The sequence below is a fragment of the Ictidomys tridecemlineatus genome, chromosome 10 (assembly GCF_052094955.1).
Source record: "Ictidomys tridecemlineatus isolate mIctTri1 chromosome 10, mIctTri1.hap1, whole genome shotgun sequence".
NCBI classification, from domain to species: Eukaryota; Metazoa; Chordata; class Mammalia; order Rodentia; family Sciuridae; genus Ictidomys; species Ictidomys tridecemlineatus.
Genome location: NC_135486.1, coordinates 105336442 through 105358291, shown reverse-complemented (window position 1 = coordinate 105358291; position 21850 = coordinate 105336442). Strand labels below are relative to the sequence as shown.

Here is a 21850-nt window from a genome sequence, read left to right as displayed (position 1 = left end):
CTGGAGCTCTGTGATGATAACTGTGACAACTCAGGGCTCTGTGCAAGATGCCACATTAAATCTAAACAGGAGGATCCCATGGAAACTATGCAAGAAAAAGGGATAAAGGAAGTCAGGGCAGAAGATGTCTGGCCAGAGAAGGACAAGACTGTGAGCACGTTTTTAAAATCTAGAATTCCTCTAATATAAGTCTTGTGCTGTTTGTGTCATTGAAAAAAAGAAAAGAAAAGAAACAGAAAGGAAGGAGAATAAATATAGGTAGAACTGGAAGTAGAGGGTAAAGGAAAGAAATGAATTTAAATCCCAGGGCTGTTTTAAATGACCCATAGTGGGTAGCTGTGTGTCCTAGTTTGTGCAGGGCAGTTGAGGGGATACCTCTTGTTCCAGTGTAATGGTAAATAGTGCTCCTTTTGCCCCCAAATGTGTCCTAGGGTAAATGATGGATGTCATGGTCAGTCTCTAATGTGGTCACTCTCCCCTCAGCAGGGATGGACAGGGAGCAAGCGTGCAATGGGAGAAAGAGCTGAGGCCCAGGAGAAGCGACACCATCTGCAAGATGATAGCTCTCTAGGACTCTTCCAAAAATGGTGTTGATCCTTGCCAACCCTCAGGGATGACCCTGAATCACAGCTTATGAGAGAAAATAGGGGTCTGGAAGTTTGTCCTACCTGGCTCTGCTTAGCCACTGGAGCAGAAGAGTAGGGGGTGAATGGGCAAAGGAGACTGACCTTGACTGATATCCTTCTGGGGCAACACAGGCAGGAGAGGATGTATAGGGCTCCCACCAGTGGTCCCCACTACCTCAGGCGGGGACCCCTGCCCAGGAAAAACCGTGCTGGGTGTGTAGGATACACAGCAGGCAGCCACACTCACTCTGCGATGGTCAGCAGGTGGCGAGACATGTCCATGTGCAGCTCGATGTTGGTGTTCTCCAGCTCCACCAGGCTGTGCCGCATCTCCATCTGCTCCTTGAAGGCCCCGATGAGTTGTGCCCGGATCTTATTCATCTGCAGGCGGCTGTCCTCCTCTGTATCATGGGGGGTGATTGTGACTGCAGGCAGGAAGGGGGATGGCTGTACCAGGAGCAGTTTGGCTGAGCCAGGGTTGAACCCCATGCTCACCCACCATGGAGGGGAGTGATACATGTGTGGATGAATGGAAGATGGCTGGCTGGGTGGGTGGATGGATGGTTGCATGCATGAATACACATGTGTGTGGGTAGAAAGATGAGTAGGGCCTGGGCACAGTGGGCACCACCTGTAATCCCAGTAATTTGGGAGGCTGAGATAGGAAGATTACAGATTGGAAGTCAGCTTGGACAACTTAGTGAGGCCCTATGCAATTTAGCAAAATTCTGTCTCAAAATAAAAAAATAAAAAGGGCTTGGGATGTGACTCAGTGGTTAAATCCCCAGTATTCCCTGCAGGGAGTGGGCAGGGAGGAAGGAGGAGAGGAAGGAGGAGAAAATCGAGGAGAAGGAGGAGAAGGACTGGTAAGTAGGAGGGTGCATGGATATGTAGATGGATGGATGGTTATTCTGATAGAAAAATGAATAGATGACTTAGAAGGATTAAAACCCTCTCTTTATCTTGTTTCTGGTCAAGTGTTTGGCATTTGAGTCTCAGTAATTCAAAAAGGGGCAAGGTTGGGCTAGCCATTCTAGTCTAGACCTTATTTTCTCAGCAAAACCCTGCCAGATGCTCACTCTGCATCTGCCCCTTGCTCTGATAACACCCTGGCTTCTCCATCACAGTCCTCTACATGTTTGTAATTAGTGGTATTTTGTAATAAATACTTCATATCTGTTTTCCTTCTAGACTGTGAGCTCCACAGAATAGGAGGAAACTTATGCTTTCTGTTTCAGAAATAGTTAACCAGTAATTAATCAATGGCTTTTTTGTTTTTGTTTTTGTTTTCTCACGTTGCTGGAGATTGAATCCAAGTCCTTATTCAGGCCCTGTGGTCTTCCCACAGGGTAGCTGTGCCCCAGTAGGTAGCTGCACTCTAATTTATGTAATTTGTTGCCTGTCCCCGTGACCTAAAAATCAAGGAGTCTGAATTGATGAAATAAATCATGATGTGTCCAGAGGAGTCACTACAACCATACCAGCAAGATTTGGGGAGCACGGTATCCCAGAAAACACTCATGGAGTAATGTTCCAGAGTCCACACATCAGTGCCCCACAGCACAGCAGGACCTAAGGAGAATCTGTCATGACCTCAGGTCAGCAAGAGACCACCTTAGACCAACTCTAATAAATAAGAGCCAGCAGAGAAATTATCATGGTGTGACTCTCTGTTGACCACTGGCCCCAGAGCCCAAGCTTCTTGATAATTATCTAGCTTAGTGAATTCTCTGCAACATCACACTTCCTATTCTACTCACCCCGAAGTCCCTCTGGCCCTCAAAGTCTCACTGGCCCTGGGAATTTAGCCTGTCGTCAATTGCAGCATCCCTTCTTTGAGTTCCCTTCACCAGCTCTTCTGCTTCATCAGAATTCTCACCTTTCCAGAACAGATCCTCCGTTCTCAGGGTAGCTATGACCCACAAGCCCCAGAGTGCCCATCTCAGAGCTGGAATGAGCAAGCTGGGATGCCTCCTATGGAATGTGGTATTATGGAGGGTGGGGTGGGCTATCATGCAGACAGATGACCCCCAGATACGTGGCTGGGGAAGAAGCGTGTAAAGAAAAGTAGCTACTAGCAGGGTTTGGTGGCACACAACTGTAGTTCCAGCTACTTGGAGGCTGAGGCAGGAAGATGACTTGGGCCCTAGGGTTTAAGACTAGCCTGGACAACATAGCCAGATCCCATCTCAAAGGAAAAAACTTTAAAAATATACAGGAGGATTGTGTAGGTTGTATGTAATGTTATGCCATCTTACACAAAGGACAGAACATCTGAGGACTTGTATATTTAGGGGGACTGGAACCGATTCTCCTCAAATACAGAACAATGATTGTATTCACATGAGCAATATGAGAACATATTTTTGTTGTTAAAATTTAAAATAATACATCAAGAGTCAAAAGACCCTCTTGATCATCTGAACACCTTCTCTTTCAGACCAGTCCCCTCCTCACCAATAACTATGGTTATCATGGTTCAGGTCTTTCCTCTGCACAGTTGTGACATGGGCGTGTCTATGAAGTTAAATGGGGTTTTGTGTTTGGCTTTGGGTGTTCATTTATAGCCTCAGACGGTGGCCCTATTCCTTCCCGTGCTTCTCCCCAGCTATGTGTCTGGGGGCCATCTGTCTGCATGATGCTCACCCTATCCTACGAAACAGGCACAGAGCATTCCATAGAAGGCCACCCCAGCATTCTCATTCTAGCCCTGAGATGGGTACTCTGGGGCTCGCTGGTCACAGCTTCCCTGAGCACAGAGGGCCTGTCCTCTCTGAGAGGCATGAAGGGGCTAACTGCTAGGTTTGTGCTCACCAGGGCTCCCAAAGACACACATTAGCACACAATCTTGTGTTAATCCAATCCCATTTTACAATCCCAATAACACTGCTTAAGGCTATCTTTCCACACTTGATTTTACATTATTTTATATTATCTATTTAATAACATTTCAGTTACCTGGCATTTTTTACAAAATATTTTTTGTTGTAGATGGGAAAAATACTTTTATCTTATTTATTTATTTTTAGATGGTGCTAAGGATTGAACCCAGTGCCTCACACATGGTAGGCAAGTGCTCTACCACTGAGCTATAGCCCCAGCCCATGTTACCTGACATGTTAATTTTAGCTGGTCTGAGAAGTGAAAAGTGAGAAGTGAAACTGATTTCCAACTTGCATCTCTGCTTTCTAGTGCATTTGAGAATCTTTCCATATGTTTACTGTCACTAAGAATTCTTCTATGAGCTGGGCATGGTGGTGCATGCCTATAATCATAGTGGTTTAGAAGGCTAAAATAGGAGGATTGTGAGTTCAAAGCCAGCTTTAGCAGTGGTGAGGTGCTAAGCAACTCACTGAGACCTTGTCTCTCTAAATAAATTACAAAATAGGGCTGGGGATGTGGCTCAGTAGTCGAGTGCCCCTGAGTTCAATCCCTAGTATCAAACAAACAAACAAACAAACAACAACAAAAAAAAAAACACCACCACCACCTACTTCTGGGGGGTGGGGCGTGGGAGGATTAGATGAATTCTAGATAGGGCAAAGGGGAGGGAGGGGAAGGGAGGGGTCATAGGATAGGAAAGATGGTGGAATGAGATGGACATCATTAACCTAAGTACATGTATAAAGACATGAATGGTGTGACTCTAATTTGTGTACAACCAGAGATATGAAAAACTGTGCTTTATATGTGTAACATGTAATACATTCTGCTGCCATATATAACAAATTAAAATAAAAAATAAAAAATAAATTCTTCTATAAATTGACAGTACTTTGCTCCTTTTTAAAAACTGAGCCACTTATTCTTTTTTTAATATTTATTTATCAGCTTTTTAGGTGGACACAATATCTATATTTTATTTTTATGTGGTGCTAAGAATTGAACCCAGTGCCTAACGCATGCTAGGAGAGCATGCCACCACTTGAGCAACATCCCCAGCCCCCATTTACTCTTTTTTATTGATTTTAGAAGTTCTTTATAAATTTTGGCACGTCATACCATATTTTTTTAAATACCTTTATTTTGTTTATTTATTTGTATGTGGTGCTGAGGATCGAACCCAGAGCCTCGCATGTGCTAGGCAAATGCTCTACCGCTGAGCCACAACCCTAACCCTGACATACCTTCTTAACAGAGCAAAGAATATGTATGTACATGCATATCTACTGAATTTGACTTTAATAGAAGTTTTTTTTTTTTTTTTTTTTTTTTGTACTAGGGATTTAATCCAGGGGCACTCAATCACTGAGCTTCATTCCCAGCCCTTTTTCTTTATTTTGAGACAGGGTCTCACTAATTTGGCCAGAGCCTCACTAAGTTGCTGAGGCTGGCCTCTAACTTGCAATCCTCCTGCTTCAAACTACTGAGTTGCTGGGATTACAGATGTATGCCACTGCACCCAGCTTTGATAAAAATATGCTTGAGTGTTCTTGCTGACAAATTTTGTCATTTTAAAAATTTTTTTAGGTGTAGATGGACATAATATCTTTATTTTATTTATTTATTTTTATGTGGTGCTGATTGAACCCAGTGTCTCACATGTGCTAGGCAAGTGCTCTACCACTGAGCCACAACCTCAGCCCCAAATTTTGTCATCTTAATGTCAAACTATGTTGTGCTTTCAGACTTAGGAGGAAACTAACTGAATGAAACTGACTTGTGGAGCACAGAGGACATGGAAAACTGCCTTATAGGCATGGGGTGTAACTTTGGAATGATGGAAGTGTTTTGGAGGTAGAGGCTGCACAAAATTGTGACTGGACTAAAAGTCACTGGATTGTTCACCTTAAAATGGTTTATTTTAAGTGATTCCACCTCAGTAACATAATAGGCATCAGAAGCAACCATCAGGGAAGTTAGAAACTTAATGCCTTGACTTTGCAACTTTATTGTAAATCTAAGAACTAATCCAAAATAAAATGATTATCTTTTAAAAAGCTGAATTAGAAGTTTAGAAAAATGAAAAGTTGAGAGAACAAAGAGAAAAGGAGAAGAAATGTTAAACAAAGAAAGAAAAACTGGGGGCTGGGGATGTGGCTCAAGCGGTAGCGTGCTCGCCTGGCATGCATGTGGCCCGGGTTCGATACTTAGCACCACATACAAACAAAGATGTTGTGTCCACCGAAAACTAAAAAATAAGTATTAAAAATCTCTCTTTAAAAAAAAAGAAAGAGAAACTGAAAAATTAGAGAAAAGCAGAAAATAATCCAATTCTATTTTACAGGAGCAGAAACTGAAGCTGGGGTTATGGGTTCCCAGTTAGGTAGTGTCTGAGTGAGGACAAAAGCCAACGGCAGGGTCACTGAGTCACTCTTTGAATGAAGATGCTCATAGTGAACAAGGTACCACATGCCTAGGCTAGGAGAAGGAATGGGTCTGGTGGTCAGGGATGCTGGTGGGGGGACAAAGTCACTGAGGCCAGCAGAAGGCACGAGGCCTGCACTCATACTACCTTGTACATCTGGGACGCCAGATTCGCTTTTCTTCTTCTCTTGTTTCTCAATTTTTGATTTAAGGTGTTCGATTTCCCTGCGTAGGTCAGAGATGACATCCGTGTACTGTGCAATGCGGTAGGAGACATTCAATAGGTTGCGCTTGACCTAGTGGAAAGGACATGTGGCCTAGGTCAAAACTGCATGGGAGATGATGTATAAACATGCTTAAGTTATAATCTTTAAAGTAATATTCTCAGCCTTGAAAGGGAAGGAAATTCTGATCCGTGCTACCATATGGATGAGCCTTGAGGACGTTATGCTCAGGGAAATAAGCCAGTCACAAAAGGACAAATACTATATGATTCCACTTCTCTGAGGTCCCTAGAGCAGTCAAATCCACAGACAGAGAGCAGAATGGTGGGAGCCCAGCTGGGAAGGAGTGTCTAGTGGGTAGGGTTCTTGTTTCTGTGATGAAGTTCTTAGGTGCTTGTCTCTTGGGCAGCTTTCATGTCACCCCAAAAGACCTCACCTGAAAGCCCTCTTTGCTGAAGTTCCTTTAATTCAATATTCTCTCCTATCTTTGCCATAGCAGCATGTGGAGAGCCACTCGGAATGATTCTGCCTTCCATCCTGGAGCAGAGAAGCTTTGACTGGTCACTACATCTCATAGTGACCTGGACATTCCCCTGGTCCAGGAAGGTTGAAGACGCGTCTTCAGATGTAGGTGTGTCGCCCCATGCATTGAGCTACACTCACCTATTCCTGTGTAATACTACCCCTTTGCCCTATTTGGGACAGACTGTTTCATGGAAACACCCTTTGTGTGTCCCCTTCTCTTGCTCTGCCTTTGGTTGTGGCCTTCCTAGGTGATAGTCAACCTGCTGACAGTAGACATCTCAAAGCTAGACTCAACCCCCTGAAACTTGACCCCTTGCTTCATTTGCATGGCTTCTCCTCAATAAAAGGGTTCAGCATGAGCTTGCTCTCTCTCTTTTTGCGGACCCTTAAGATCAAAGGAGCCATCACAAGACCCCAAAGAAAAACGTATCTCTGTCTCCTATGTGGTTATTTCATGCAGCTCAGTTTACCCGGAGTGACCCTGAGGTTTTGTCACATTCCACGTGACATGTGCTTCAGTTGTCCAGTCTGTAAAGTGGAGATAAAATAGGACACACCTCCTAGGGTTTCTGTGAGAATGGAATAAATTAAACTACAGGGAGAGTTTACAGCTATGCCTGGCACATAGATAGAGGTGCCCATGGCCTAACTCAGAACATGTGAGTATGAACTTATTTGGGAAAATGGTCTTTTAGATATAATTGACCTCAAAATGAGAACATCCTCAATCAGGGTGGAATCTAAATCCAATGCCAATTGTCCTTTTAAAAGAAGCAGGTGTGGTGGTTCGTACCTATAATCTCAGCTACTCAGAGGCTGAGGCAGAACAATTGAAGTTTGAGGCCAGCCTGGGCAACTTAACAAGACTCTGTCTCAAAATGAAATAAAAAGGGCTCGAGGTGTAGCTCAATGGTAGAGCACTTTCCTGGCATGTGTAAGACCCTAGTTTTGATCCTCAGTACCACCAAGAAGAGAAAGAGAGGAAAGAGAGAAACAAAGAAAAGAGGGGAGGCCCCTTGAAAATGGAGAGAGATGGGGAGAGGCAGTCATAAGCCACAGGACTCCCAGAGCCTCTTGAAGCTGAAGGGGGAGGAGGATCCTCCCGTAGAGCCTTCAGAGGGGCTCAGAAGGAACTGTCCACACCTTCATCTCTGACCTGTGAGAGATGAAGTCACCTAGTTTGTAGTAACTCATTGCTGTAGCCACAGGAAGCATGCAGATGTGGGTAGGTAAAGTCTCTACAAGGGTTGGCTGTTATTTCATCTCTCCACTGCAGAGACAATGGAAGTGGGCACAGAGGTCACTAGCCAGGGACAGCAGTGCAGAAAGAGACCCAAGCCATCTAGCTGCAGGGTCTGTGCATGACAGCCACCCCCAGCAGTGAGCATAAGTGTAAAATGTGGGAATGAATGAGCAAATGAATGAATGAGTGAGTTAGCAAATGAGTGAGAAAATGGGTGGGTGAGCAAGTAATGAATGAATGAGTAAATGAGTGAATGAATAAATGAACAAGAGAGTGAATGAATCAGTGAGTAAATGGACGAGTGAGTTCAAGAGTAAATGAATGTTCCTATGTACATATATGAACACACAACCAATGTGATTCCACATCATGTACAACCAGAAGAATGGGCAGTTATACTCCATGTATGTATAATATGCCAAAATGCATTCTACTGTCATATATAACTAATAATAACAAATAAAACAACAACCACAAAAAAGGAGTAATGAATGAATGAGCAAGTGAGTGAGAGAGGGAGTGACTGAGTGAGCAAGCCAGGGACCTTACCCGTGTCTTGATGTTCTTTGCCCTGTAGGCATAAAGCAGTGTGGTCCGTGACTCCTCGAAGCTGGTACTTGCTGGGCTGATGTGGGCAATCATTACTGTGCGGCTGTTCCCTCCCAGGGCATCCTGCTTGGGTGGAAGCCACTGAGTTGGGGTGATGGGAGTCCCGTTCCCCTCTGGCCAGGGCAAAGCCTTCCCCCAGCCACCACCAGACCTGCCTGGACCAAATCCTGAAAAGGGCCAATGATGTTTGGGAATAAGAGGCTAGTGACTGCAGGATGAAGTGGGACCCATTCCAGGCCCACCTTGTCTTTTTTCTGCTCTGATAAGAGCAGATTAGACCAAGAGATGAAATTTATAGGGACATTTATTTACTGCTTTGCCTATGTGTTTATTGGTACCCTGCCTTGCTGTAGAATAAGGTGACAGCATTCAGATCAGTAAAAAGAGGTATCTTCTCACATCATAGCCATCTGGGATGGGACTAGCAGCCACAGGGAAGCAGTAGGCTCCTCATCACCAGGGGTTTGCAAATAAAGCTGGACTTTGCTGGGGGCAGGGAGTGGATGGGGACAAGTGACCAGGGTAGTTTCATGGTGTTCTCCTGCCTTCAGAGGTTCCTGGAAGGACCCTGATTCTCAGGCCTGACAGGTGACTTAATTCCTGAGAGACACGGTCACCCACTGAGGCCCACACAGCCTAGCCAGCCAGGAGCACTCACCTTCAACAGACGCGTGAGTTTGCTATCGCGGAAGTTCACATACTGCGCCCGGCTGCCACCCTTCTCACTGAGCGCGTTAATGCAGTTACCCAGTGCTAGCAGCGAGCGGTTGATGTGTGCGCCCTCCTTCATCCTCTTGCCCCGGTTCTGGGTCTGTGCAAGAAGAGGCCAGGCTGAGCAGGTGGCTCTGGGCCCATTCATTCTTTCCACCTCCATTTCTCCATCCCCAGGGAGGGGACAAAGGCCTGGAGGCAAGGGAGTGAAACAGCCCCCATCCAGCCCTGGTCCTGGTGGGATTGTTCTCTGAGAGCTCTTGGGGCTGGAAGACACCCTTGGCATTGTGCAGTGGAGTGGCACACAGCATTCCCAGTGATGCTGGGCTCTGACCCATGTGCAAAAGATGCTCATTGTTGGATGAGGTAAACACAGACAACAGAGACGTCTGTCCAGAGAAACCCACTTTATATTAAAAATAGGTGTGTGGGGTTTTGCCTGGGAAGACCTGCTCCTACCCTGGCACTCTCTGGTCCTACAGGCCCCCTCCTTTGAGGGCTCCCACCCAGCTCTCTGAGAGGAGACCACAGCCCCAGCCTTCCATACTTTCCAATGCCATCTTCTTTGTTTTCTTCAAATCACTAGCTTTCTTGGAAACTATTCACTTTTCATGTGTTCAGTGTTTTTCACCTGATATTCCACAGAATACAAGTTCCACAAAGGCACCACCTGTCACTTGTTGGCCATGTGTCCCCAGAGCCCAGACATCTGCAGACCCCTAGACACAGCAGCATGCCAAATCAATGCATATGCAATAGCCCCGAACACACACTCTTAAGTCCAAGCTGCCTCAAGAAAGTGACTCCAAAATACAGTCACTGCAGGGAGGGATTTTTATTTTCCTCCTTTTGCCTATCCATATTTTCCAAATTTCTTGCCCTTTATGTTTAAAATCAGAAAAAAAAATTACTATTGCTTTCTTTTTAAGGGCAGGATTTTGGAGTCACCTGAAAGCATGGTTTGAGAATGACTGAAACTACTAATTGCTGACAAATCTCCCTGTCTGTGTTCCTATTCACTCAAAGGGGCAGTGATGGTGATAATTTCACAGAATAGTGTATGGAAAGGCAGCATGGAGCAGGTACCCAAGAGAGCAACAAATACAGCTGTTGCTCTCACTAAGCAGAAGCCAGTGCAGGGTAGGACTTGGGCTGCCAGCATGGCCTAGAGCCAGGGCAGCCACTTGTATTACATGTCTGTGAAAGACCAGGGCATTTCTCAGACACCTTGTGCTGTCTTACGTGAGTGGTTTTCTTTGTAAGAGCAGAGCAGACCTCAGAGACAGTACACCTAGGCCACTGAGTAAACACTAAAACACCAAAGCCAGAGAGGGACGGTGGCAAGCCCAAAGGCACACACTAATATAGAGCAAAGTGAGGGCAGGGATCCAGGACATGGACCCTTTAACTGGTACCCTCTCCCAGAGCCACATTCTGAGAAGGCCAGTCTGGTCCCCACTTTGCCTTCTAAGAACACAGCTGCCATCCTAACTGCTGCCCAGAGCTCAGGGCTCTCCTCCACTGCATTCAGCATTGTATGTGATTTGTCTGTACTAACCATGCCTTCTATTTTCTGCATTCTGATGCTTCAACATCTGGGGCCTTGTTGACCCTGGGGGGACCATCCTCCCAGGGTTAATCAATTCCTAAAGCCAGTAAACTACTCACCTGAGAATTCATTTTTCACTTGCAAACTCACCAATCCATAGCTCATACCCCAACCACCACTGCTGTCGGCCCTCATTCTCTGGGCCACCATCCCCCTACCCTAGTCATCCAGGGCCAGGTACAGACAACTAGGGATGCCCCCACCCAGGTCCCAGAGCACCCTGGCATTGTTCAGACTGGCCAACCCTCTGTCTGCCTGTCCTGGTTCTGCTCACCTGTTCCTTCCTGGGGAACCACATCAAAGTCTCTGCTACAGTCCTGCTCCCACTTCCTCCTGAACCACCCAGTGCTTCCCTTTGTTCTCTGACTGCTTCTCTTGGGAACTCTGACAAGCTTGGAATGGCAGTCATTCCTTGATCTGCTGGCCCCACTGTGCCTTACAATTTCTGTTAATACATTTTAAAAGAGTCTGACAGGGCCAGGCCCTGCTTTGCTTTAGCAACCTTGGGACCTAGGGAAGGGGTAGATATAGGGCAGTGATAGATCGCCATCCCAACATCCAGGGCATACAGTGCAAACCAAAGTGAGAAAGGAAGTGTCAAAGAAAGAATGGCACGGTTTGGGCCAGACTCTCCCAAGTTCAAAGCTTGGGTAACTTCTCATCACCTTTGTTCATGTCTAGGTCACATTGACTCCAGCCACAGCTCCACATTATGGCACAGGCACAATGCTGCCCACCTCAGTCCACATCAGGAGGGGCACATGGACTATGAACCTTAAGTGCCTGGTTAATTAGAGGGACATGGAGTGTCACTTGCTGATGACAATGATGCCCCACACAGCTCCATGAGCTCCTTCTCTGGCCTGGCCCTAGGCTAGAGGCTGCCCTTAAGCAATGCTCAGGCCACTGGACAAGAGCTAAGGAGCCTTGTGCCCTCACTTAGACAGGAGGAGCAAGGAAAAAGGAGCCTGGAACTTGGGGAGGGCACTGGGCTGGTGCCCTGCAGTGCCTGGAGCAGGACCTGTAGCCTCTTACACAAGTCACATATATTGTCCCCTCAGAGCCTCTCTGTCCCCACTGTTCTCTCTGCTGAAATGCTCTTCCTTGTACTTCACCCAGCTCCTCAGGACCTTTTTAGGCTCAGCCCTGAGACCCCATCACCTCTGGCTCCCACAGCCTCTTTGAGGACCCTTACTCTCAAAGACCTGCCTCCCTGGATGAAATTGCCCACAAGCAAATCCCAAGAGCTCCAAATTCTCCAAGGGCAAGCACATGTATGGCTCATGCCCCCGAAGAGCCTGTGGCAAAGGAAGCCCCTGTATCTCTGGGCTCATTTCCCTCAACATTTAGCATGTGCTTCTTCTCCATCAGAAAGATACACTAGGCACTGGAGACACAGCTAATCAGGGACAGACAAGGTTCCACCAGAAACTGGAAGGGGACAAGACACTAAGGAAGTGATCATAATGACATTTGAAAGGGTGGGCATGGACCTGGCATGCCCTTTCTGAGCCCGCCAGGTCCACCATAAAGAGCCTCCCAAGGCGCGCTTCCTCTGCCAGATCTGTGCTGCGGCTCTGCTGGTGCACAGTGACCTGCAACACAGCGTGGGAGCGGGATGACGTCTTGTTGGTGGCTGTGGGTTCCTGCGTGCGCTGCCGATTTCCTCTGGTGAGGAGCTGCATGATCTGAGGACAGAAGCAGGCAGGCGGTCAAGGACTGTCTGCATAGCCACACACCATTTCTAGAAACACCCAGAAAAAGAGAAAAAGGATGGCCTCAGGGCTGGGATGCTTACAGCAGGAAGGCAGCACCTCACCCGTGGGAGCAATTCTGAACAACTAGTTAACAGGAGATGCAGAATCCTGGCTCTGGCCACTGCCCATCCTGTACTCTACCCCACCAGTGAACTACCTATCCCTTCTTCACACAGTCCAGAACAGCTCCACAACACTTTGTAGCATGGAACTCCAGGCAATAGTACAGATTTGCTGGAGTTGGCAGGTGTGCTAAAAACCCATCTGCTATGCTACGGAACTCAAGGCAGTAACCTCAGCTGAGCACCCTGATCATGATACCCAGGGAGGATCAGCAGAGGCAGCAGATGGAGAGAGAGGATGGGGCTAGAGAAGTACTTGCAACCTGCCTTCATTAAGGGAATCATCATTAGGGTCAGAATGGCAAATGGATTTGAACCTAAGCAAATTCTGATGCTGTGATTGCTGGGGCACCATGTTGAGAAGGACCCAGGTCAGCACCAGAGGCCAAGGAAAGCATGTGGGATCCATCAGTAATGTCTGCCCTGAGCACCTCAGCAGGTGGATGTTTGGCAGGAGAGGATGGTGGGCTCTGGTGTGTGGCTGCCGTCATCCTCACCTCTTGGGCATTGGAGGTGGAGACCTCTGTGATGCCTGCAATCTGGATGCTGCCCTTAGAATCTTCCCTCAAGTCCAGAAACCCTGAGGATGGGTTCAGAAGGTCCCGGATCACTTCATTATAAATCTGGGAGAAGAGAAAGTTTGAAACAAAGTAGCTTTGGTGCAAAGAACTATAAAGACCTACACACCATGGAGGCTTGAACTGCCAGAAAACATCAACCCCAAGGACCAAGGCTTTTTATAGGCCAACCAGCATTTGGGACAACACATAGAACTGGGGATTTCACACATACAGCTGTTTAATCTGGTGCCATCATGTCCATGGGGTAATGGAGATGGGGTAATGGGGACAGGTGGGCAGGCCCACCTCAAGATAAGATATAGACACGCTATAGTCCATGTTGTCCCGGGTCTTCTCGATGGCCTGGAAGAGGTCAGTGAGGGTCTGCAGGTAGATGCCAGGCTCCGCATCCATGCCCAGCATGGTATGGGTCTTCCCTGCACCTGAGGAGGGGTGGGAATTCCTGAGTGGGCTCAGATATGTTTTGTTTCTAATATTTTTTTTTAGTTGTTGATAGACCTTTATTTATTTATTTTTAAATTTATATGCAGTGCTGAGAATCAAACCCATAACCTCACACATGCTAGTCAAGCACTCTGCCACTGAGCCACAACCCCAGGCCTAACATGTTGTTTTATTTTTTTTAACTATATTATTTATTTATTTATTATTTGTATGTGGTGCTGAGGATCAAACCCAGGGCCTTGCACGTGCGAGGCAAGCGCTCTATCACTGAGCCACAACCCCAGCCCCTGATACGTTGTTTTATAATAAAGAGAATTAACATTGCATTAGGTAAGGAGGTGTCTCCCTCTCAGGGATGCTTCAATGTCTCCCTCATCTCTGCACATAAAGGTGAGGAAAAGATTGTTCTTTTCCTTCTAAAGCCTGGCACATGGTAGGGCTTGTTATGCATATTGAATGAATGAATGGAACAGATGCACACAGCATGACTTTGACCAAGGTGCTTCTTAGGACCTGTCTCCTTGTCTAAACAGTGGTAGGTCAGGGCCTGCCCAGCCCTAACCCTCTGTGGTTCTAGTTTCTAGGCATGAGAGGTAACTTAGCTTTGCAAATGCTTGTTGAACACAACTTGTAACTACAGAAAGTCTATGGGTTCTTGTGGGCAGCAAAGTATAGGCTTGAGTGCAATTCCAGAATCCCCCCTGGTGACTGTATGACCTTGGGGAAGTTCCCCAAGCCCCCCTAAGCAGCATCTCATCTGTGGAAAAAGAATATTCTACCCACCCCTAGAGCTGCTGAAAGGCTGCCGGGTACCCCCACACAGGGTCTGATGCTGTTAAGAGGGCCCACTGCCACCAGCCCTGCTTGGTACCTGAGGGGCCGTAGGCAAACACTGTTGCGTTGTATCCAGAAATGACGCCTTCCACTAAATGCTGGATGGTGGCACAGTACACGTCTTCCTGAAGACAGAAGATTAGTCAAAGGACAGTCCAGCCCAAGTCTGACCATCTGACTGCTTGGCGAGGACAGAACCTACAAATGTCTGCTCTCTCTGAACGTGCACAGTAACACACAGGAGGGAGACTAGAGAGAAGCCTGGTGTTGGAAATGCCTGGGTACTAACCCCAGGCTGTCGCTGGGTAGTTTTTGGCCACTGCCTCCACCATGCCAAGCCTCATGGTGTGAGACAGTGCTGGTCTCACAGGCTGGTTCTGAACGAGGATTAAATGAGAAGGTAGCAGGGACCTGCCACCAGAAGGCCTAATGCATGAAACTACCAAACACAAGTGAGTCTTTCCCAGGGCTTCTGAGAGAATTGAGAGGAGCAGAAAAGAAACAAAGGACTAGAAGGAGGGACAGACTAGGAAGTATGTGAAGAATATTTGACCATCTTTACAAGCATAAACTGGGATGGTAGGCAGGTAGAACATGATACAAGGCAGCAGTGCCAAGCAACAGGATTGTATGGGTGGTGAACACGCTATCCACAGGGGAGTCCAAGGAGAGACACTCCAGGGCTGGTGTGTTTTGCAGGTCCCACTAGCCTGACAGAAACAGCAGACACTCCTTATATTGTACCTCCTGGGTGGCCACTCTGGACCTTGTTCTCCACTCATGATACGACCTGTAGCACTGACTGGTCACAGCTCCCCTGAGCCTGGGCTGGAAGACCCCAAAGTTGGCAGTGCCTCCCTCTAGCTTCAAATGTACAATCAGAATCTGGGGTCTGCGGCCCTCTGTGTGACCTTAGGCAGGTGGCTGACTTCTAGAGATCTGTTTCCTCATCTGCAGAATGAGGGTGTGTTCCTGTATGTGTCACAGGGTTGCTGTGAGGTTTGTCAAATTAGGTTTACTGGGGCCTGGAGCACAGTCATGGCACAGAGCAGCCACTTGATGCCTGTCAATGAGCAGTTCCTTCTACCCTGGAGGCCATGAAGACTCTGAGAATGAGGAAAGACAGCCTGCTCAGACAGCCATGGGGGGCTCTGCTCTGCTTCCCAATTAAGTCCTGAACCGAGGGGGACATTCCTAGTACCAGCAGGTGGCCACTGTGTTTCCAGCAGGCCCTCTGGTGAGCTCTGCAATCCTTGCTGAGATGCCATCTATGGGAATTGGCCTCTGGGGTCCAATGGGCAGACAGCGTAGGTCAGAAAGAGTGGTAGGCTGAAGATGGCCAAACACTCCACCAGTTCTCCACTGAGGTGTGGAGTCCAATTCCTGTACCCCAGAAGGTGTCCAGCCTTTAGGACTGGCTCTCTCTGTCATACTCTGAACCCTGGCTCCCTCTATAATGTAGAGTATCCAGGTCCCAGTCAGAAGGGAGGGGCAGATGACACATTGGACAGTGTTTCGTCCCTTAACTGGTGGTAGTGATGTGAAGTTGAAGGAGTGGGTCTTCACACCAGATCCATATGCCCAGCTCTGGGCCTCACTATGTGGCTTTACAAAGCCACAGGCACCCCACCTGTGAAGTGGGCATGACAGAGCTTCCACCTGGATCCCCCTTCTGTTCCATGTTGGCTCATTCCTCCCTCAGGTCTCAGCATAAATGTCTCTCCTCAGAAAGACCCTCACTGTCCACTCCTGCCTGGCCTGGTACAGCCGATGTCACAAATAAGCATATTTTCCCCTTGCCCTCATCTGCCTCTTCTGCTGGGATGTGTGCCACATGGGGCAGGGACTGTATTTTAATGGGGGGCAGGACAGAGCCCGCCTTGTGGAATGAAGTAGTGAGTGAATGAACTAAAGAGAAGCCTCCTGGCAGTGCCAGCACCTGGTGGCCCCTGTGTCCATGGAAGGACCTCCTACTCTTGAATCCTGGGTGGGTATTTTGGCCACACCCTCCTTGTTCCTGAGGGAGACCTGGGGAGAAGACCGATGAGATGGCCTGGCCACCAGTCCCTCCCAAAAGGCACTGCAGCCCAATGTGGACAGGGGGAGGGCAGATGAGTGGGCACCTGTGATGCTTGCTGGTCGAAAACAGTGTCGAAAATGAAGGTGCGCTCCCGTGACCGGTGTGCACGCAGAGGGTCCTCAGGATCCTCATTGGGGTCCATAAGCACAACCACCTGGGGTACAATGAAACAGGTGGAGGGCTGGTCAGAACACCAGAAGGGCTCCAGCTCAGGCACCCACCTGGATGAGGTCTGGATTCGAGAAGGGCTTACGTCTTTTGTGCTCAAATTGGTGGTGTGGTGAGAAACCACCCCCAACCTTAGCACCCCCCCACTCACTTTCTGAGGGGGTGATGCCTCTTGCTATTGAACCACCAAAGCATGACTGTCAGCAACCCCATGTCTGCTGAGCTCTGCAGCCACATTCACATTCATCCCAGAGATGTCCCTCCAACCTCAGCCTGAGGAGGGCAACCCAGCCACGCTTGGTACAGCCCAGCTCAGCACAACAGGCCAGCATTCTCAGTGCACACCCTGGGCCAAGGCCTGTGTGACAAACCCTTCTATGAACTATGAGGACAAAAGAGAACAAGGGATTTTCCGTAAAAATAAACCATAGGGTGCTGGGCTGACCACCTCACACCGTAGTCACCCCACGGTGACTGAGTATTTTCATTCCTTCTCCTTGCCTCTGGTTGGGGCCAGGTGTAGGAGGGGAAGCCAGAAAAAGGAAAGAGAACAAAAGGACCATCCAAACCCTCCATCCATAGCTTTGTTTCTGAGAGCCTGGTCTCTCCCAACCTCCACCAGGTGTCTCCAACCTCACACACCTCACATAAAGACCTCACATAAATACGCAATTAAGAAGCAAAGTGTATTAGGCTCTCTGGGGACAGAGAGGTTCAAAGGAACCTTTCCCAGGGAATTGGGAGGTGAGGAAGACAGTGGCAATTAGAAGCCAAACACATCCTGGCTGGTGGGGACCTGAGAGGAACCGTTGAGTTGGGGGACACTGCTGGGCAACACCAAGAGCCCGACCATCTGGCCACAGCCCGACCCTTCCATCTGTTCACAGCTTTGGAAATAGAGGTCCTGGGAGGCAAGGGCCTTCTAGAGGTTGTTGGGGATTTGGTAGCAGGGCTGGGTCCAGGTCTCCAGGCCTGCTCTTGGCTTCTGGCCAGCACTTGTTCCATAATATAAGCCAACCCTCTTTCCTGTGTCTTACTTCTCCTTCCAAGGATTGCAGGAACAGACCCACTGCAGGCTCGGCTTGTGTTGCAGGAGAAATCAGACGGAATCTCTGTTAGGAGCTCTTAACCCAGCAGAGCCAGGAAGGGGGTAAATGCTCTGGAGGCCTGGGGTTGTGGCTCAGTGGTAGAGAACTTGCCTAGCACATGTGAGGTGCTGGAGTTGATCCTCAGCACCACATATAAATAAATAAAATAAAGGTTCATCAACAACTACAAAAAATAATAATAATAATAAAGTGTAAAGTGTGCTCTGGAGCCCTGTAGCCTGGATTCCTATTTCTTACCAGTGGGGAGACCTCGGATCCTTTGCCTCAACTTTCCAGGCCTCAGTTTTTTCCTCTGTAACATGGCTGTGATCATAGAACCCACCTGTTGAGAGCTGTGAGGGGTGATGGTGGGAAATCACTGAGTCCTGGGTGTTCAAAAATATCAGCTAGGGTTATGGCTCAATGGTAGAGCACTTGCCTGGCACATGTGAGGCATTAGGTATGATCCTCAGCACCATATAAAAACAAATAAATAAAATAAAGGTTAAAAAAAGAGTAACTGAGAATCCTGTTAACTTTAAAATATTTTATATATCAGCTGCATGACTCTTGGACCAAAAAAATATTTTCTTTTATCATAAAGAACATTATTGAGAAAAATCAGCAAAATATGAGTGTCTATAGATTAGATTAGATAATATTAGATCAACATGTACTTCCTGGTTTCGGTCACTTCCCTGAGGTCAGTTACAAGAATGTTCTTGTTTTCAAGACACATATGCCAAAATGTTTGAGTGGGGAGAGCCCTAATGCCCACCACTTACTCCAAGACTCCAGAAAAAAGGTCTGCACCACAGGGATATAGGAGAGCAGGCAAACATGGATAGATGTTAACATTTGGAAAATCTAGACACTGGGAATGTGGGAGCCATGTAGGGCTCCTGCAACTTTTCTTTTTTTTTCTTTTTCTTTTTTTTTTTTTTTAATGTGCAGGTCCACAGCTTCAAAGCTGTAAGAATACCAGGCAATTCTTTTTTTTAATATTTATTTTTTAGTTCTCAGCGGACACAACATCTTTGTTGGTATGTGGTGCTGAGGATCGAACCCGGGCCGCACACATGCCAGAGGAGTGCGCTACCGCTTGAGCCACATCCCCAGCCCATCCTGCAACTTTTCAATGGTCTGAAGTTACTTCACCATAAAAAGTTAAAATAAGGGCTGGGGTTGTGGCTCAGTGGTAGAGCACTCACCTAGCATGTGCGAGGCCGAGTTTGATCCTCAGCACCACATAAAAATAAATAAATAAAATAAAGATTAAAATAAAAAGTTAAAATAAAACATGCCAGATGTGGGTGATGCACACCTGCAATCCCAGTGGCTCGGGAGGCTGAGGGAGGAAGATTGCCAAATTCAAGGCCAGCCTTAGCACCTTAGGGAAGCTCTAAGCAACTCTGGAGATCCTGTCTCAAAAAATACACAGGAGGACTAGGGATATAGCTCAATTGGTAGAGTGCTTGCCTTGCATGCATAAGGCCCTGAGTTCAATCCCCAGCACCACAAAAAAATATAAAAATAAAAACGGATGTGGATGTTGCTCAGTGGTTAAGCACTCCTGATTTTTTAAATATATAAACACACACACACACACACACACACACACACACACATATATATACACACACATATATATATATATATTTATACACACATATATACATACATACACACACACACACACACACACACGTTGCAACATAGATGACCTTCATACACCTCAGGCTAGATGGAAGAAACAATGGGCTGCATCTCCAAGATTGCATTTAAATAAAATAGAGGCAGAAAGTGGACTGGTGGGGCTGGGGATGTGGCTCAAGCGGTAGCGTGCTCGCCTGGCATGCGTGCGGCTCGGGTTCGATCCTCAGCACCACATACACACATAAAGATGTGTCCCACGAAAATTAAAAAATAAATATTAAAAAATTTTCTCTCTCTCTCTCTCTTAAAAAAATTCTCTCTCTCTTATAAAATTTTTTTTATAATGCAAGATGTTACATGTAACATCTTGCATTATAAAAAAAAAAAAAAAGTGGACTGGTGGCTTCCAGTGGCAGGAAGAGGGGGAAGAGGAATGGGGCCTTCTTTTGGGGTGAGGAAACCATTCTGTCACTGGATAGAGATGCTGGTAACATAGCCCTGAGGATGAATTAAACACCCTGGATGGCGTGCTTTGAATTGGTGAAATGATGTGATGTGAACTCAGTTCTCAGAGTGAGTCATCTACAGTGCACATCGAGATGCTATGAGCCTGTGTGAAGCACAGGCCCTGCGCCTGACATGTCCACTGTTCTCACTGATCTTGGGGCTACATCACCACATCTGCCCGTGAGCATGCTGGGGGTGGTATCTCTGTCAGTTCTCTACCATTTCCTGACTTACTGCTATCAGGTGACAGTTGCACCTCTGATTGCACTATGCTATTACCTCATAAGTTTCAGTAGAGTTAACACTCGGTGTTCCCACATCCTTTGTAGCAAATCCACATCCTTTCCTGCAAAACTTTTGACTCCCTCAATGTAACAGCAGTCTTGTGTTTTTAGCTTAGTTTTCTGCAACTTCAGTGCTGACTCACCCCGATCTCTTTGCCAGCCATTCACCCCCACAGATGTTCTGTCCAATTGTCTTCTTCCTGACCTGCCAAATCAGGGTAGGTACCCCCACCCCAGGGGACAGCTGTCAACAGGGATTGCCCACCACCAAGATCTGGGTCCTTCAGGCTTCAGCATAAACCACCTCTCCAGAGCTACATTTCATTCTTCATGGAAGACACCTTCCTAATGACAAATGAAAAAACCCATCCACTTTCCAATGACATATCCCAAATTTGGCATTTGTTCTTGCAGGTGGAAATCAAGGGCAAAAGCTTTGCTAACCGTTTGGTAGCTTGGCTCTGAGTCTGTCTCTAAGGAGAAATCCCTAGCAATGGCAGTGAGCCGGCTGTGAAGGAGAATCTCTTGGGAGTCTGACTGCAGATCTAGTCCTGGGCCTACTAAAACTGCTCTCCCAGCCTCTTCTGCTCACTCTGGCTGCTTCTCAAATAGGCCACACCTGGCTGCTTCAAGGCTCCAGCCTGCTGCCCACTCTGCCTAGTTTCTCCTGCCTCCCAGCCCTGCTCCAGTGTCTCACCAGAGGTCTTTACCACAGCCGTTCGGATGAAATTCCCAACATTATACACAATATTAATAAAAACAAAACAAACTTGGCAGGACCCTTGTCAGCCTCCACTTGACCTGTGGGTGGGAGCTACTATATAAGCATTTGTTAAGAGAATGAGTTACACAGGTAAATGTGCATGGCTGGGTGAGCTTCACAGTTACCCTGTGCCTCTGTGCCTCCCAACCTCACCTGGTCCCCCACTTTGTGGGCAATGACGGTGGCTCCTTCCTCCAACTCTGCTGCATTGAGTGGACGGATTCGAAGCGCCACCTGTGGGTAGGACAGGAGCAGTGCGATCACGAGTCCCTCTAAGTTGCTCCTTCTTCCTCAAACAGCAAGTTGCCCAGCCCAAACTCCCTCCTGTCCTCCTTTGATGTCCCAAACTCAGTGAAGCAGGAGGAGCCCTCTGGAGTCATTTTTTTCCCTTCTATTTTGTTTTTTTGTGTGTGTTGCTGGTGATGGAACCCAGGCCTCATGCAAGCAAAGGGCTCCACTACTGAGCCTTACCCGAGCCCCTGCCTAACTTAACACTGGCATGAAATTATTTATGTCTTGCAGCAACCCTTTGAGGAATACATGGTTATGTCACCCTTGTGGAACACAAGAAGGTACTGAGGCACATAGAAGGGAAGTATTTGCCTAAGGTCACATAGCTATGGAGTGTGACCAGGCCCAAAGTGAGCACTCAGAAGAACCTACATAGCTGGGCTATGGCTGTGGCTCAGTGCTAATACACTTGCCTGGCATG

At 47.3% G+C, this 21850-nt stretch overlaps 1 protein-coding gene across 1 annotated transcript in view; it reads right to left on the bottom strand.

Annotated features, from left to right (window-relative positions):
• LOC101968299 (kinesin-like protein KIF19) overlaps positions 1-21850 on the bottom strand; it is a 50451-nt gene that overhangs the window by 26791 nt on the left and 1810 nt on the right. The window contains exons 2-11 of the mRNA XM_040277797.2: positions 21292-21372; positions 16716-16826; positions 14630-14717; positions 13600-13736; positions 13231-13356; positions 12348-12542; positions 9193-9345; positions 8475-8597; positions 6082-6229; positions 874-1051 (exon numbers count right to left, since the gene is read on the bottom strand). Of these exons, the coding sequence (XP_040133731.2) occupies positions 874-1051; positions 6082-6229; positions 8475-8597; positions 9193-9345; positions 12348-12542; positions 13231-13356; positions 13600-13736; positions 14630-14717; positions 16716-16826; positions 21292-21372 (1340 nt within the window). The remainder of the gene's footprint in view (positions 1-873; positions 1052-6081; positions 6230-8474; positions 8598-9192; positions 9346-12347; positions 12543-13230; positions 13357-13599; positions 13737-14629; positions 14718-16715; positions 16827-21291; positions 21373-21850) is intronic.